The 15,329-nt window shown below is 56.5% G+C and overlaps 1 protein-coding gene across 2 annotated transcripts in view; it reads right to left on the reverse strand.

Moving 5' to 3' along the window:
- Positions 1–15,329, reverse strand: part of EEPD1 (endonuclease/exonuclease/phosphatase family domain containing 1) — a 58,064-nt gene that overhangs the window by 19,171 nt on the left and 23,564 nt on the right. For both annotated transcript variants that reach the window (XM_045578640.1, XM_036429868.2), the window contains exon 3: positions 2,183–2,234. In XM_045578640.1, coding sequence (XP_045434596.1) covers positions 2,183–2,234 — 52 coding nt within the window. The remainder of the gene's footprint in view (positions 1–2,182; positions 2,235–15,329) is intronic.

Raw genomic sequence — 15,329 nt, forward strand, 5'->3', positions numbered from 1 at the left:
ATCAGGCCTGTGCCAGGTCACAGTCCACCTGCCACTCAAATGCACTGGCCACCACGCGCATGGCCGCTGGCTGCCTCTGGGCTCTGCCGGAGCGTCTGCCACCCGCCTGCACGCAGAGAGCGCCACAGGGGCCAGCAGGGTGGGTGACGGAGCAGGCGCACACACGGCACAAAAGAAGGAAGAAGGAAGCGGCCTTGGCTCCGGCGGGCCCGTGCTCATTCAGACCGCCGTGTAAAGCTGTCTGCCGGTCACGTGTGGAGACAGGGAGCAGTACAAAGCCATGAGCAGGCCCGGTGAGGAGGAGGGAGGAGGGGAGGGAGGAAGGAGAAGGCGCAGGAGCAGCAGCTAACTTTGGGGGATCAGTCAGCGCAGGGCAGTGTTGAGTCTTTCTCGCTGGCTGTCTACTTAGTATTTTTAAGACCTCTGTGGACAGGGGATTACACGGATTTCCACTCTGCAGACTGGGAAACGGAAGCGCAGAGAGGATTAGCAACCCCAAGATAAGTCAGTGAGGAAGGAGCCAGTCTGAGCCACACCGTGCGCCCCGCCCCACAGCAGCCCGCTTCTCTGCTGGGCCCGCAGCCCTTGGCTCCCCAGGTGGGGGTCCCTGTATGGCCCCCCCAGATCGGAGAGTAACTCAGCTCCAAAGACCTGGCCGATATGTTCCTGCCGCTGTTTACCAGCTTGGTCTGAGGTTGGGTGTGTTTGTGTGTATGTGTGTGTTTAATCTGAGAAGCAAAACCAAGAACTGCAGTGACTACTGAGAAGAGACTTGTTTCAGGAGAGGTAACCTTTTAGGAGTTCCAAACCCATCCAAAGGAGCTCCCTGCACTCCCGGACCTAGTACACCTTCTGGCTGGTGCACATTAAGAATTCATACGTAATTAAGAATTCATACGGCCTGAGTGCCTGGCATTTAGAGAGCCTTCCGCCAACGTACTCATCGGTGTCCCGCCCCTGAGCTCCCAGGCAGCGCGCTCCTGGCTTTTTACCTGGAATGGAAACGAGCTGATGGGACGTGAGATTCAGAGCCCGAGCCCAGAACCCCTCCCCTCGCCCACATCACGGCTTGGTGCCTAAAAACTTAATTTGCTTCAGTGTCAACCTGCAATCCAACCGCTAATCCAAACAATTCTATGAATAAAATATCACCTCAGTGCTTATCTCTTTAAGCACTTTTTAAAAAGTAACTTTATTGATTTCAAAGAGGAAGGAAGAGGGAGAGAGAGATTGAAACATCAATGGTGAGAGAGACTCATTGATCGGCTGCTTCCCGCACACACATCCACCCTTGGGGATCAAGCCTGCAACTGGGGCATGGGCCCTGATTGGGAATCGAACCATGGTTCCTGGTTCCTAGGTCGACGCTCAAACACCGAGCCGCGCTGGCTGGGATCTAGCCACTTTCTTCCATGTTAACGTTATGTAGTCTAATGAACACCTGCAATCATATTGCTAGGAAGAGGCCGCAGCAACCGAGGGGAGCAGCCGGTGTGAGTTTGGGGGTGTGTGAGTGCCTCTGGAGAGCCTGACCTCCTTGGCACCTGTCCAGCCTAGTTTTGGGAGCCCAACCCACCTCACACCCAGACCTCAAACCCCCAACCGGCCAGGGGTCCCAGCTGTGCCTTGACTTGAACCTAGAAAGCCGAGGTGCACCAGTATCTCTTCCAGGGCACCGTGCAAACCTTGGTTTGAGGCGGGGAGGGAGTTCCCCAGTGCTCAGAAGTAGCCTAAAAGGGCCTCGAATGCAGGAACTGGTCTGGGAATTAGAAAAAGCATTAACTTGGGAAATGGAACCACAGGACTCAATTCCTTCCTCCGCCACTTCGCTCGCCGCCTCACTGGGCCTCAGTCTCATCACCACCAGCCCAGAGGAGGACACACGGCAGAGATGCAGGGGAGTGGCCGTCATGGACCCTGGCCCTCGGGTTGGGCCCAGAGCACGGCCCAGGCGGGGCCTCTGCCCTCGCACAGCCCCGAGGGGCCAAGCCAGGCGGGTCTGCAAGTGTTAGCAGCACAAGAGCCACGCGGGGGGTTTGACCACAATTCTTCGTGGTGCACTGACCGTTAGGACACAAGTAACCGCCCAGCCTGCAGCCAACTCCCTCTCTGAGGGCAGGGATTGCCTGTTTTCGGTGCGGGTGTGGGTGTGGGTGTGGAGCGGGAAGAACAAAACATTTACCTTTTCCAGGGCCTCTCTGTCAAGGAGCTCTTGCACAGCGAGAAGCTTGATGCTGTAAGAAAAATTGAAACCACACTTGAAAACAAACCATTTCATGTCAGCAGGCAGCAGGCAGGTCACGGGGCAAAAGGCTGAAATTTCAGCCGCATTTCGACGTCACCTCCCCTCACTCAGTGGCCTCGGATTGGACTGAAATGACCGTTACAGAACTAAATGGTGGAAGTGATTTTACTGTCTGAGCCAGCAATTCCGCTGCTGGGCAGGTACCCAGGAGGCTGGAAACCTGGGCTGGAGCAGGTATCTGCCCACCCACCCACAGCAGCACTGCTCTCAGCACCCAACGTCCATCGTGGGGCACATACGCAGTGGAAGATCTTTCAGCTTTCCAGACGGCAGCGCTGGCCTAGCCGGGTTGGCTCAGTGGACAGAGCGTCGGCCCATGGACTGAAGGGTCCCCGGTTCGATGCCAGTCAAGGACACATACCTCGATCCCAGCCCCAGTCTGGGCACGTGTGGGAGGCAACCAATCGATGTGTCTGTCTCACATCGATGTTTCTCTTTCTCTGTCTTTCCCCCCTCTCTTCCACTCTCTCTCTCAAAATCAATGGAAAAATATGCTTAAGTGAGGATTAACAGAAACACACACACACACACACACACACACACTCAAAGCCCAAAAACAAATTCAGGACGGACACTCTGGCCTGTGCTACCGGGATGAACCCTGAGGACAGTATGAGGTGGAATAAGCGAGACACAAAGGACCAATCCCGTGTGATTCCATGCCTCTGAGGTGCCGTGTCACATTCACAGAGACAGGAAGTAGATGGGGGTTCCAGGCCCGGCCAGGGGTGGGAAGGTAGTCAGTGGTTCATGGACAGAGTCTCGGTTTGCGATGAGGACATGGCCCTGGAGGTGCTTGGTGTGGCGGGAGCCAAGCGAGTGAGCGTCATGCCACCGAGCTGGATGGTACCCGGAATGTGCCTTTCACCCCAGGAAATTCTCAAAGGAACCGACAGCCGCTTCACGTGAGGAACCTGAACGAAGGCAGAGGAATTCGGAAAAGGACACCGGGCCACGCTCAGTGGCCATCTTCCCCATCTTTGCCTCTGCTGGCCCCCGAGGATGACAGGAAAGAGTGCAATCACTGCTTATGGAGGCTGCTCAGGGCTCCCTGGCTCTCTGCACCTGGATGGCGCCCTCCTGTGCGGGGTAACCGGGGGCACACGCCGACTCTGACCTGCTCCCCGCCCACGAGAGCTCACGGCCCCTTGGAGGCCGTAGTCAGACCAGAAGATGACGTACAGGGTGCAAGGGGGCGGCCGAGGCTCAGAGAGGAGCCGGCCCAGCGTGAGGGAAGGCTTCCTGGTGGAGGGGCCGGTAAGCTTTGCCAGGGGGAGGGCCAGGGACGGAGGCGCCCACAGGGGCCAGCAGAGGCAAAGGCGCCACGGGGAGAGAGGGGGCCGGGAGGACACAGCCACCGTTTCCAGTCCCCGGGCCAGAGCCCAGGCCGCAGGCAGCACCCTCGGGGAGAGAACTCAGAAGTGGATGGAGGTTTACGGGGAGGGACTTCCCCTTCTGGGCCAGTGGCTTCTGCAGTGGCCAGGGTCACAGTGCGCAGGCAGCCACGGCGCACTCATCCCCGCAGGAGGAAGCAGCGAGCAGTGAGCTCGGCGGGTGCTGAGGTGTCACCAGCTCCCTCTTCACCCTGATAATGTGCTTACGGTTACTGGTCCCTGTGCCCCAGCACCCTCTCTCCTCGGGCTCTCTGCACAGGCTCTCTGCAGCGGAAAGGGGCCTCTCCAGGACCCGTGCCTCCCTCCGAAGGGGTTCTATCCACCATAAGGTCCACCTTAACTTGCAGGACTCTCTGTATAGCAATCCTCTGCACAACTCAGCAAGCACGAGCCAAGCAAAGGCAACAAGTTACTAAAGAGCAACTCCAGGAAGTGCAATGAGAGTTTCAAAGACACCACCAGGAGCAGGAGCAACAATTCACAGACCCTGGGGGCTCATGGCAGGGCCCTCCCTGTGCTCCAAGCACAAGGACCTTCCCCTCCCTCCCTCCCTCCCTCCCAGCCAGGCTTACTTGTTCCGCCCTCCCTGCAGCTGCCATGTTAAGGTGTGTCCGGATGGGTTCTGTGACACGGTATCCGGGCGGGCGTTATTCCTTATCCAGCTGGAGGCTATCTGAGCGGAGAGCCTCTATTCCCCATTTCTGGTACCAGAGTCTTCTAGCACACGGATACCGCCCCCGGAGGGAATTCACACCTGAAGGAGCCGCAAACCCATTCACCAAATGCTCCATTCGGCAGTCTAACTCCCCGCCCTGAAGGGGGATCTCCTCTCTCATTTCAATCCTGCTCCTCCTCTCCTTCCTCCACCCCCTCGCTAACTCCACATACACAGAGTCCTTCTAAGTGTCAGAAACTGTGGGGCGCCAGGGTGGCCAAGATGAACACAGCGTGGTCCCGGCTCCCACAGGCTCCCAGAAGCCGGGACTCTGCTTGGGCACAGGCCTGGCCTGTCTCCCTGAGACCCTCAGTGAGCTGGGAGGCACGGGGCATGCCAGCCTGGGTGGCCTGGGCTTGGCCAGCGCGCCGAGAAGAGCCCAGCTCCAGGAGGGCGCTGCAATGCCTTTGTCTGCGCGGGACTTTGGAAAGAGAGGCAAATCCCACAAAAGCAGCGATTTATTTAGAAAAAATGGCAACGGCAAGGGCCTGGCCTGAAGTCAGGATGGAAAAACGCTCAGAAAGACCTAGAAGGCGTGCAGTCACGGCTGCTGGACAAGCCCCGGGAGGGAAGGCGCTGAGGGCAGAGGTCCCCTCAGCGCCAAGGGCGGCATCTGCCACAGTGAGGTCTGCACAGAACGAGAAGTGGCGAGGGGCAGCGTGCCAGGCAGACCCTGCCCCACTGGCAGGAGGAAACACCGCCGGTCGAAGAGCAGAAGACAAAGGCTGGCCTCGGGCTGCAGACTGAATGAACTCACTGGCCCTGACGGGCGGTCAGAGGCAGCTCTGCGAGTCCTGCAAACACACCTACAGGGTGGCACGCCCCCCTCACCCACGCTCCCAGTCAGGATCTCTCTTTAGCTCCCTTGCTGGCACTTTGAGTTCCACCGATTTACTCAGTGACGCGTTTCAGAGGCTGAGACGCGACAGGAAATGCACAGCCATGAAATGCGGAGCCATCCAGCCTCCGCACAGATAAAACATTAGCATGAAGGCTCTGTACCAGGCTCTGCTGGGCGCTGAAGATTCAGTGAGACAAACCCAGTCTCAGCCAGGCGAGGGCCCTCCAGGAGGCAGACCCAGGCGCTGTGAGTTCTGTACCAAGCGAGGGGCTCCTGGGAAGTGGCCTCAGCGGACAGGTACCGGGGTGCAGGCACAGGGTGGGCGGAGGAATAGTAGGAGCCATTCTCGGCAAGGGGTTTGTGCAGCAGATGGAGAGGCTGGCTCCTCCTCTCCCTGCAGGCTCCTCGTTGTCCACGTGGGAAAAGCACCCCAAAGAGAGTCCGTGTCTGAGTCAGGTCCTGCTCCTTCAGGCCCCCCAGCGCGACCCCCAGACTCCTGTGTCCCTGGCCGGCGCCCAGCTCCCGGCTCCCAGGGAGACCCTCCGTGTGGGACCAGGACAGCCCCTTCGGGAAATCTCTCCCACCACAAACCACCGGGCAGAGGTGACAGCCCAGCGCTAACGGGAAACAGCAGAGCGTCAGACCCATGTGGAAGCGGCCGGTGGAAGCGAGTCTGGCTCCCGCCGGAGGCTGGGACACACTTCCCCACAGCCCGCTCCCTCTGTCAGCAGCATGCTCCCCACTTGGCGCCACTTTTTAAAAAAATATTTCTTTATTGGTTTGAGAGAGGGAGCGGGAGAGAGATAGAAACATCCATGATGAGAGAGAATCAGTGACCGGCTGCCTCTCGCATGCCCCCCACTGGGGATCGAGTCCACAACCTGGTCATGTGCCCTGCCCTCCTGATTCATGAGCTGACACTCAACCACTGAGCCACACTTGCTCTTTCTGACTCCTCTTTGGCTACTCTGCGGCTTTCCTTTGGGGGAAGTGGAAGGAACCACAGGTCAAATGAGCTTTTGCATCTACTGCAGGGACAGTCGCCTCCTGCACGACCTCAGCTTGGTTGCAGGTGAAGACTGGCTGACCCCATCCCCTCTGCACCCCCACTTTCCCATGGTCCTCCCGTGGGAAGGTGCTCAGAGCCCTGGGGGATGCGATCTTCCAGGGGCGGCCTTGTCTTTTCTTCCATCCATTCCATGCACTAGGCTTCCTTCCAACACCTTAATCTTTTGCATAAAAACTAGAGGCCTGAAGCTCGGAATTCGTGCAAGAGTAGGCCTTCCTTCCCCTGGCTGCCAGGGCTGGCTTCCCTCTGGCACCCGGGACCAGGGCTTCCCTCAAAGTCCCCGAAGGACGTCAGGTCTAATTAGCATATTACGCTTTTATTATTATAGATTCTTTATGAGCATCAAATCCTGTGAGAAAGAAAGTAAGCAACACATTTTTGTTTTGTTTTGTGTTTTGTTTTAATGTACGCCTGCCAGTTACCAATAATTAAGGGTTTGGGTTTGCAATTTTTTTTCTCCTCCCCATATTTTTGTATTTGGCGATTCACAGGGGACTCCTGGTCAACTATTTTTTCCCTATAAGTGTCCACAATTTTAGGATTTGCCATCTAGTTGCTCTGTCTTTTTGCTACCAATACTGTGATCGTGAACATTTTCAAACTCCAGGAAAATGTAGAGAACGGTACAGGGAACAGCTCCCCACCTACCCTCCCCCCCCCCCCACGCCATCACTGTTGGCCTTTCACCCCATTGGCGATAACACCCCATACCGGCTGTCTATCCGCTCGCCAGCCCCGCATCTTGCGCGGCAAAGCAAGCTGCAGCCCACAGACCTGCTTTCCGATGAGATTCCGCCCACAGGCTGGCCTCAGCGCACCACCTCCGACTTCTCCACTGAGCCACATCCCGCAGATTCGGGGCCCCAGGGGGAAACCGCCCTCAGCACTGCTGAAAACCCACCCTTCACTCCCTAATGCTCCTCCGCCAGGGCTTTCTCTCAGGCGGCCCTAAAGCTCTCATTTACTGAAGCCACACCCTCCCCCCCCAACCTGGATGGAATCACCAGTCTCCCCTCCTCCTACTCCCCTCCCCTCCTCCCGCACCCTCTCATGTTTCCTAAGCCTGTCAAGCCACCATTAAATGAATATTCCTAAAGCTCAACTTCACATGCGATCCATGAGACCTGGCCCGGCTCTGGGCCCCTCCCTCCCATCACCCAACTTTCTGTAACACTGAGGCTCATTCCTGCTGCTCCCAACTGCTCATGGCCGCCGTCTAGAGAACTTGTTTATTTTAGTTTTCCGGGGACAAGTAAGAGCGATTGATTGAACGTGGAGTTCCTGCTACCAGGACAGACTGAAAACTAGCACAGTGCGCGGCCCCCACTCAGTGCTCCCGCCCGAATTCCTCGTCTGGCTTTGGATGCCAACCTTTCCCCTCCCAGCGAGCGGCCCTTCCTTCTGCGCCAGAAGAAGGCCCCTCTGGGTTTTGTCAGAGGCAGGGCCTCATTCATCAGCAGAAAGCAAGCATTCCTCCCAGCCTGTGACACAGCGCAGCCCGGGAGGGTCTCGGGCTGGGGGCTGTGTAAAGCCCCACGCGAGAGGGAACGTTTCACAGGAATCTCTTCTTCACGTTTTTATAAGAAGGTCCTTTCAGAACACACGCTACTGCAGAGAATGTAGAACACACACACACACACACAGAAATGAAAGAAACATCAGCACAATCTTGCTACCTAGAAATACCATTAACATTTTGATATCTATCCTTTTAGACCATATAAAAATAAATATATCCGTTTTGTAAAATTGAAATCATATTGTACACACTTTCTATTATTTTTAACTGCCATAAATTAGAAATTATTGTCATTATTGACACGATTCCATCTCATTAAGTATTTTTTTTGTAATTGAGTGGAGAGACATATATGCTAGAGCGATCTGTCGGACAGAAGGCTGTTTGAAGTTTGCCACTGTTCTAAGGATCACTGTAGTGAAACACTGCGCATATGCTATTTTTCGAATGCCTGTGATTGCCTCAAACAACAGATTTCCAGGAGGTCATGGCAACGTGCGTTTGGAGATTTTAAGAAACTTTTGCAAAATGGCTTTTAGAAGTGGATGTCCACCGACCGATGTACCGATGACCCGCTCCCTGGCCCTGCACGCCGCCCTGCTGGGCATGGAGCCTGCGTAATGTTTGTTAATCCTCCCTAACCCAGAGATGTTATTATGCTGTTTAAATTTACATGTGCTTGACCACTAGAAACTGGACTTTTATTGGCCAATTTCGATCCTCTCATCAGAGCGGGTGAGTGATGGGGAGGGAATTGGCCCGGGCGGGGCAGTCAGAGACCAATAGGAACTCTGCAATGTAGCTGGCATTTTGCAGTCATGCTATTCATTCCTCTCCTTCGTTTTTTCCCTTTTGTTTTGTTAATCCTCATCAGAGGATATATTTTCCACTAATTTTTTTTTTTTAGATAGTGGAAGAAGAGAGTGGAACAAAGGGAAAAAGAGAGACGACGAGAGAGAGAGAGAGAGAGAGAGAGAGAGAGAGAGAGAGAGAGAGAGAGAGAGAGAGAGAAACATTGATGTGAGAGAGATGCATTGATTGGTTGTCTTCCCCATGTGCCCCAGATGGGCAGGGAATCAAACCTGCAATCCAGGTACATGCCCTTGACCAGGAATCAAACCCTTGACCCTTCAGTGCATGGGCTGAGCTCTAACCACCGAGAAATACTGGCAGGGCCCTCTCCTTTATTAATTGGATATAATTAGATGGAAACACTAGATCAGTATGTATGGGAATTTTACATTATTGCACGGTCTTGATAAATAACAATTATCAATCTTTTGCCCAAACAGTTTTGTGTAGGGGCCCGCCAGCTGAAAGAAGTATGATTAAAGGCTACTCACTGGAGAGAAAAATTGAAAACAACAAAGTGTGTGTGGAAAGGTTTACCAGTTGGCTCAAAATCATCTGGGGCCCACCAGAGCCGGAGCCCAGGGTTTGATGTTCCCTGTGGTTTGGGCAGCACAGGAAGGCTCACTGACTGGCACGCGACACACACAGGAACCCCTGTAGATCGGGCGCAGGACTGCGGTCTGCGGGAGGCCCAGAGGCTCTCCCCGAGGGCAGAAGGACCAGCATCAGGGCTCAGGGCCGACCCTGGGTCCCCAGGACAGGACGTCCAGATCCTCGACCAGACCTCTCCTGTGGCCCAGCCACCCACAGCCCAGGATCTGATCTGCTCGGCAGCACAGAACAGACTGGAACACTGATCGAGGGCAGCAAGGCCCCCAAGCGCCGTGGGTACGGGCTTTCAGAAGGTGAGTGAGGTCCCACCTCAGGGACAGACGGGCACTGCTCTGGCGATCTGGGCTCCCCCCCAGGCTTCTGAGTCAGCTCCAGACGTGCAGGACCTGGCTGGTCTCTGGATGTCTGCCTGCCCCCTGAATTCCCAGGAGGAGAACCCTCGGCCTCTGCAGATTGCACGCTGGCTGCTGTGTGCACACCGTGAGCTGCAGCCCGGGGCCAAGCCCCCAACAAGCAACAGCAGCCACCGCCGCAGCCAAGCTTTGATCTCGGGGCACCCAAGGGGCAAGAGGCTTGGGGACCCGGACGGTGGCGGGCGGGCCGTGGCTGTGTTTTGTTAAGCGGCAGCATCTCGGTCTTCAAAGCCAGAGGTCCCCTGACGCCATGGTTATGAGTTCCAGCTGCCGTGTGCGAAACCCTATCCCCGGCCTGCCACCAGGCCCCTCGCTCCGCTCCTCCCTGGCTGCTCTTCCATTGAAGACACGGATTCAGGGAGGCCCTCCCTTCCCAATCCCCGCCCCCAACCTCCCCCAGCACAAGCTGGCCGGACCTCCTGTGCAGTCAGGCTGGAAAGCTGCCTGGGACCCCGGGCAGAAACTGCTGGCCTGTAATTTGGGAGGTGCCCCTGCCAGACGGACCTCTAACTCTGTCAGCCCCACTCTCACGCTCAGGTGACAACCGCAAACGCCCTTCTCTGAGTGTTCTCCCGAAGCAGGGCGCCATGGGCCTGAGCGCTGGCATTCCTTACCCGTTCCCAGGAAGGCAGAGGCAGCCGGCCCGGGAACCGCACTCTGAGACCACCGACTGAGGGTATGACCGCTAACTAAGGTGCCACGCCCATGAAGACTGCCACATGTGGGTCACATCGAAGAATTCCTCGAGCAGACCTGCTGAGCTGGGCTCCGGGGGAGACTCCCAGAGGCTTAGTGGGGATGCAAGGTGACAGTACCACTTGCCGTTCCCAAACCAGACATCGATTCCTGCAGAAACTGTGCAAAAGATCAAATGTCACGAACTGAGAGGCCTCAGCCCAGCTGACCCCGAGCCATGTGTCCATCTCCCTCTGCCATGCTCACAGGTCCCTCGCGCTCAGAGGGGCTCCTGTCTCTCCAGGACCTGTGGCCAGTTCTACTCTTAAAGACGGTCTCCATCCCTCCTCCCGCCCCACTAACTCTGCTCTCACGTTGGCCTGCGGATTGAGGGGTCCCGGGTTCTATTCTGGTCAAGGGCACGTACCTCGGATGTAGACTTTAGAGGCAACCCATTGGTGTGTCTCTCTCACATCCATGTTTTTCTCTCTCTGTCTCTCCCTTTCCCTTCCACTCTCTCTAAAACTCAATGGAAACATATTCTTGGGTGAGATTCACACACACACACACACACACACACACAAACACACACACACACACACACAAATAAACTGGTGCTGGGCCCGTTGCCCCCTTGAGCTCTCCTCCTGAACCTCTACATTGTGTCCCCCCTAAAATCCACATGTGGAAGTCCTAGCCTCCCAGGACCCCCAAGGGTGACTGTGATCGAGGCCTGGTCTCCAAAAAGGTAATTAAGTTAAAAAAGGGCCCAGCCCCTATTGAAGTGGCCCATCCCCATGAGGGGGGCCTGGTAAGAGGCGATCAGGACACGGAAGTGCAGAGAGAAGACCACGTAAAGACTCAGGGAGAGGACGGCCTTCTACAAGCCAAGGGCGGAGGCCCCAGGACCAACCCACCCGCAGACACCTTGCTCTCCGACTCCTGGTCCCCAAACTGCGAGAAGATACATTCCTGTTGTTTGGCCGCCCTTCCCATGAACTGCAAATGGGGCTAAAAGGCCTGTTAGTCGTGATGAAATGGAAGGAAAGCCATGTGGCCAGGGATCAGAACGCCCAGGGCCTCAACCATGGCCACAGCCACCCCGAGCTACGAGGCCAGGAGCACGTTAAGTCCTGGGCAGGCTCAGCCCACAAACCACACGCGGCTCCTCCGTGCATCCGCCCTGATCACGCAGCCCACATGGTCCCGGGCCTGCGGTTTTCGGTGGTGACTCAGCCTCCCCAGAGACCCGGTGACAGGAAAGCATCAGAAGTCCTCACTGAGTTGCCTGACAACCACCCGCAATAGGAGGAAAGAACCCCCTGCGCATCCGGACAGACATGGCTAATCGATAACGGCACGCACATGCCCAGCTCAGAGTTGGCCTTAAAATCCCTCTCGGGCTCTGAGCAGCTCAGCTCCCACGCAGGAACCAGAGCTGGCGATGAGGAGGGAACCCTCCTTGTTAGCCTGGACCTAGACAGCAGCCAACATTTTTTTTTTTGGTGCAGAATGAGGTGGTTTAACAACTAAATGAGTTAGATTTAGTTGGGACAGCTGTACAGGAAAATGAGGAAATGGTCTTGGGGTCAAACAAATGGAGGATCAAAACCAGCAGACCCCGAGTGAGCTAGAGCAAACACGTAGGATGTCCTCCCGGTTTTAACATTCATTACCTAATGCAGTCCTGTTAGCACCCCAATCTACAGATGGGGACACTGAGGCACAGAGTGGCTGTCCAATCTGCCCAGCCCTATGCCTGGGCTCAGGTGCGGGAGCTCCAGTGCTGTGCCCTCACCTCTCAGGAGGGGTTCCCAAGCATCCGGGTGCCTGGGGGGCTTGTGAAAACAGAGATGGGCCCCTCTCCAGGGCTTCTGGGTGTGTCCTGAGAATCTGCACTTCTTTTTCCATTTTTTTTAAGTCTTTACTTGAGGATATTTTTTTTTTTTTTTTTTTTTTAAGAGAGAGGGGAAGAGGTGGGGGGAGAGACACACACAGAGAAACATCGATGTGAGAGAGACACATCGATTGGTGGCCTCCAGCATGTGCCCCAACGAGGGCCTGCAACCAAGAATTGTGCCCTGGACTGGGATCAAACCGGAGACCCTTCAGTCCATGGGGTGACGCTCTATGCACTGAGCCAAACCGACAAGGGCGAGCATCCGTGTTTCTAACACGGTCCCGGGTGACGCTGCTGGTCCGGGGACCACACTTGGAGAGCCACTTCCCTAAGGAAGGAAGAACGTGGGAAACACCTACCTAGGAACTGTGCTTAGCACTGGGCCGGGACAGCGCAGGGGCCCACTGGGATCCGACAGGCGGTCTGCCTGCCTGTTTCTAAAACTCGACCGTGCCATCCCCTAGAGCACGTGTCAAACACAAGGCCCGCGGGCCAAATCCGTCCCGCCAGGCCTTGCAATGTGGCCCGCACCGCGCTGTCATCACTGCACTCCGCTGCGTTTCCATCACAATGACAGTTTATGACTGTTCAGTAAACCATTCGGCCCGCGATTTAGGCTGGATTTTAGATTTTGGCCCCTTCTCTGATTGAGTTCGACACCCCTACGAGCCTGGGCGGCCACCGCTGACCCCTCAATCCCAGGGGGAGAGCACCCCCCATGCCGGGGCCCCGCCTCAGAGCGTGAAACCCTGCTGCTCCCTCAGCCCAGATAAAACGCGCATAGCCGGTGTGCGTGGACACCAATGCGAGGGCCTGACATCTACCTACAGCCCAACGCCGACAGCTACGCAGGCTGCGTTCTGTATTTCTAAATACTAACGTCCGAATTCAGCAAACTTCGCTTGTTCTTTTGGAAGGGCTGCTAGGGCCCTGGCTGGTTTGGCTCTAGATAGAGTGTCAGCCCACAGACTAAAGGGTCCTGGGTTCAATTCCGGACAGGGGCACGTACCTCGGTTGCAGGCTCGATCCCCAGTCCTGCTCCAGGCATGTGCAGGAGGCAACCAATCGATATTTCTCTCTGTCTCTCCCCCTCCTTCCACTCTCTCTAAAAGCCAGTGGAAAAGTATCCTCAGGTGAGGATTAACCAAAATAAAGGCATAAATAAAAAATCAAAGGGCTGCTAGGAAGCGGGTAAGAGAGGGGTCCAGGCCCGGTCCACCTTGGGCATAACGCTTTCCCAGTCTGAGAACCCGACAGTCTGGCGGGCCCTTCTGCCCCTGGCCAGGGTGAGCCATCTCCCAGGGTGAGCAATCTCCACCCGCCCCCACGCAGCCACCCGGGGAACCCCGTCGCTGCCACCCCAGCCCGGGGCCTCTCTGAACCGGAGTAACCCGGTCCCGCTGGCCCAGGCCCAGCCGACAGCGCATTCGGGTCACTAGGATTCACACTTTATAGAGAGGAACACGCTGATGAGATCAAAATGCAAACCGCCGAGTGCAGAGCAGGCTCGCCGTTCCTGGAGGGCGCCTGGCGCTGTCTGTCCTGCCCCGCGGTGGCCGAGGGCCCTGTGTGGACAGGGGCAAGAGGCTCCCTGTCCGGTTCAAGTCCTGCACGGAGATTCCGGGTGGGCGGCTGGAAACCCCGGGAGGTGATTTCTCCCCCAGGTTCCCTGACACAACAACAGAGACACACACACCCCCACACACAGCACAGCCGATGGAACTTTCCTGCAGGGACAACTCAGAACCGAATGCAGAGCACTCTTATTTCAGACCCCAAAGCGGAAACTGGAGTCACCGGCCAGGCCTGGAGCTGAGGTCCCCAGGTCCCCAGGGTCCGGGCAGGGCCCTCCACAGCCTTGCCTGGGCCCTCGCTTTGTCTGTGTCTATGAGTTGGTTTTGTTCATTCATTTGTTGCTTTCTGTTTGATATTCCACACATGAGTGAAATCACATGGTTCCTGGCTTTTTTTTCCATCTGACTTGCTTTTGCTTAGCATGATACAGTCTTAAGAGCCATCCGTGTTGTCGCAAGTGGTGGTAGCCTGTCCTTTCTTATGGCTGAGCACTTTCCATTGAATATATTTAGCGCATCTCCTCCATCCAATCGCCCCTCAGAGGATGCCTGGGCTGTTACTAGAGGGGAGGAGGGTGGTTTCCACGTCTTGGGCTTCTTCCCATGAAATCCTACTCCTTTGTCCGTGCCTCTGTCCAGGGATTTAGCCTGGTTCCCACCCGCCTTCGAGCAGGCGCCTGGTGCCAGCAAACCCTCTGTGGGCGGGCTGGGGCGGCCAGGCTGTCGTGGGAGAGCAGCCTGCCTGTCGTCTGGGCCTGAATGCACACAGGGCCAGCGTGGAAAAGCCGGGCACCGTGGCCTCGATTCAGCCCATCCTGGCAACAGGAGCTCATTGTGCTGGCGGATTCCTGCCCTGATTTGGGTCAGTGGACCTAAATTACCCCAGTGTCCGAGAGAGAGGGCCTATGGGTTTTGTCTCTGCCGCTCTCTGCTACCCTGTCCCTCTTTGCAGAAAACACCTCTGCGGGGAGGCACTAAACTGTACACTAAACACCCAGAGCTCACTCCCCACCCGGCCGAGCAGCCTGCGCACATCGGCAGGGTGTTCCCATTTTCAAAAGTTAGATAATTCAAAACCGCCACCTCACTCGGTGTGAGAATCACACTCCCCGCTTCCCATTTGCAGCAGTTTTCCACCCCCCCCCACCCCCCCCCCCGCCTCCCAGACCAAGGCTTTCACCTGCCCCTCGCTCTGGCTCTGGGGCTGAGCCCGTGGGCCACGTGGACGGTGAAACGCGAAACCCTCTGCACAGCTCCGCGGCTGGGCCCCACGGTGCCCGGGGCCTTGGTAAGCCAGCACTGCTGCCCGCCTGGGAGGGATGCAGCCTGCCATGGGTTAGGTTCCACTGTTCGAGTCCAGGCTGACTCACTCCGGCATCAGACACAGACCCTGTCACTCCGCTTTCCGTGCGTTTCCGATGAATACGGGGCTGCTCAGATTCACGTGAAGGAAAGAGAGA

The sequence above is a fragment of the Pipistrellus kuhlii genome, unplaced genomic scaffold (genome assembly GCF_014108245.1).
Source record: "Pipistrellus kuhlii isolate mPipKuh1 unplaced genomic scaffold, mPipKuh1.p scaffold_m20_p_10, whole genome shotgun sequence".
Taxonomy (NCBI): Eukaryota; Metazoa; Chordata; class Mammalia; order Chiroptera; family Vespertilionidae; genus Pipistrellus; species Pipistrellus kuhlii.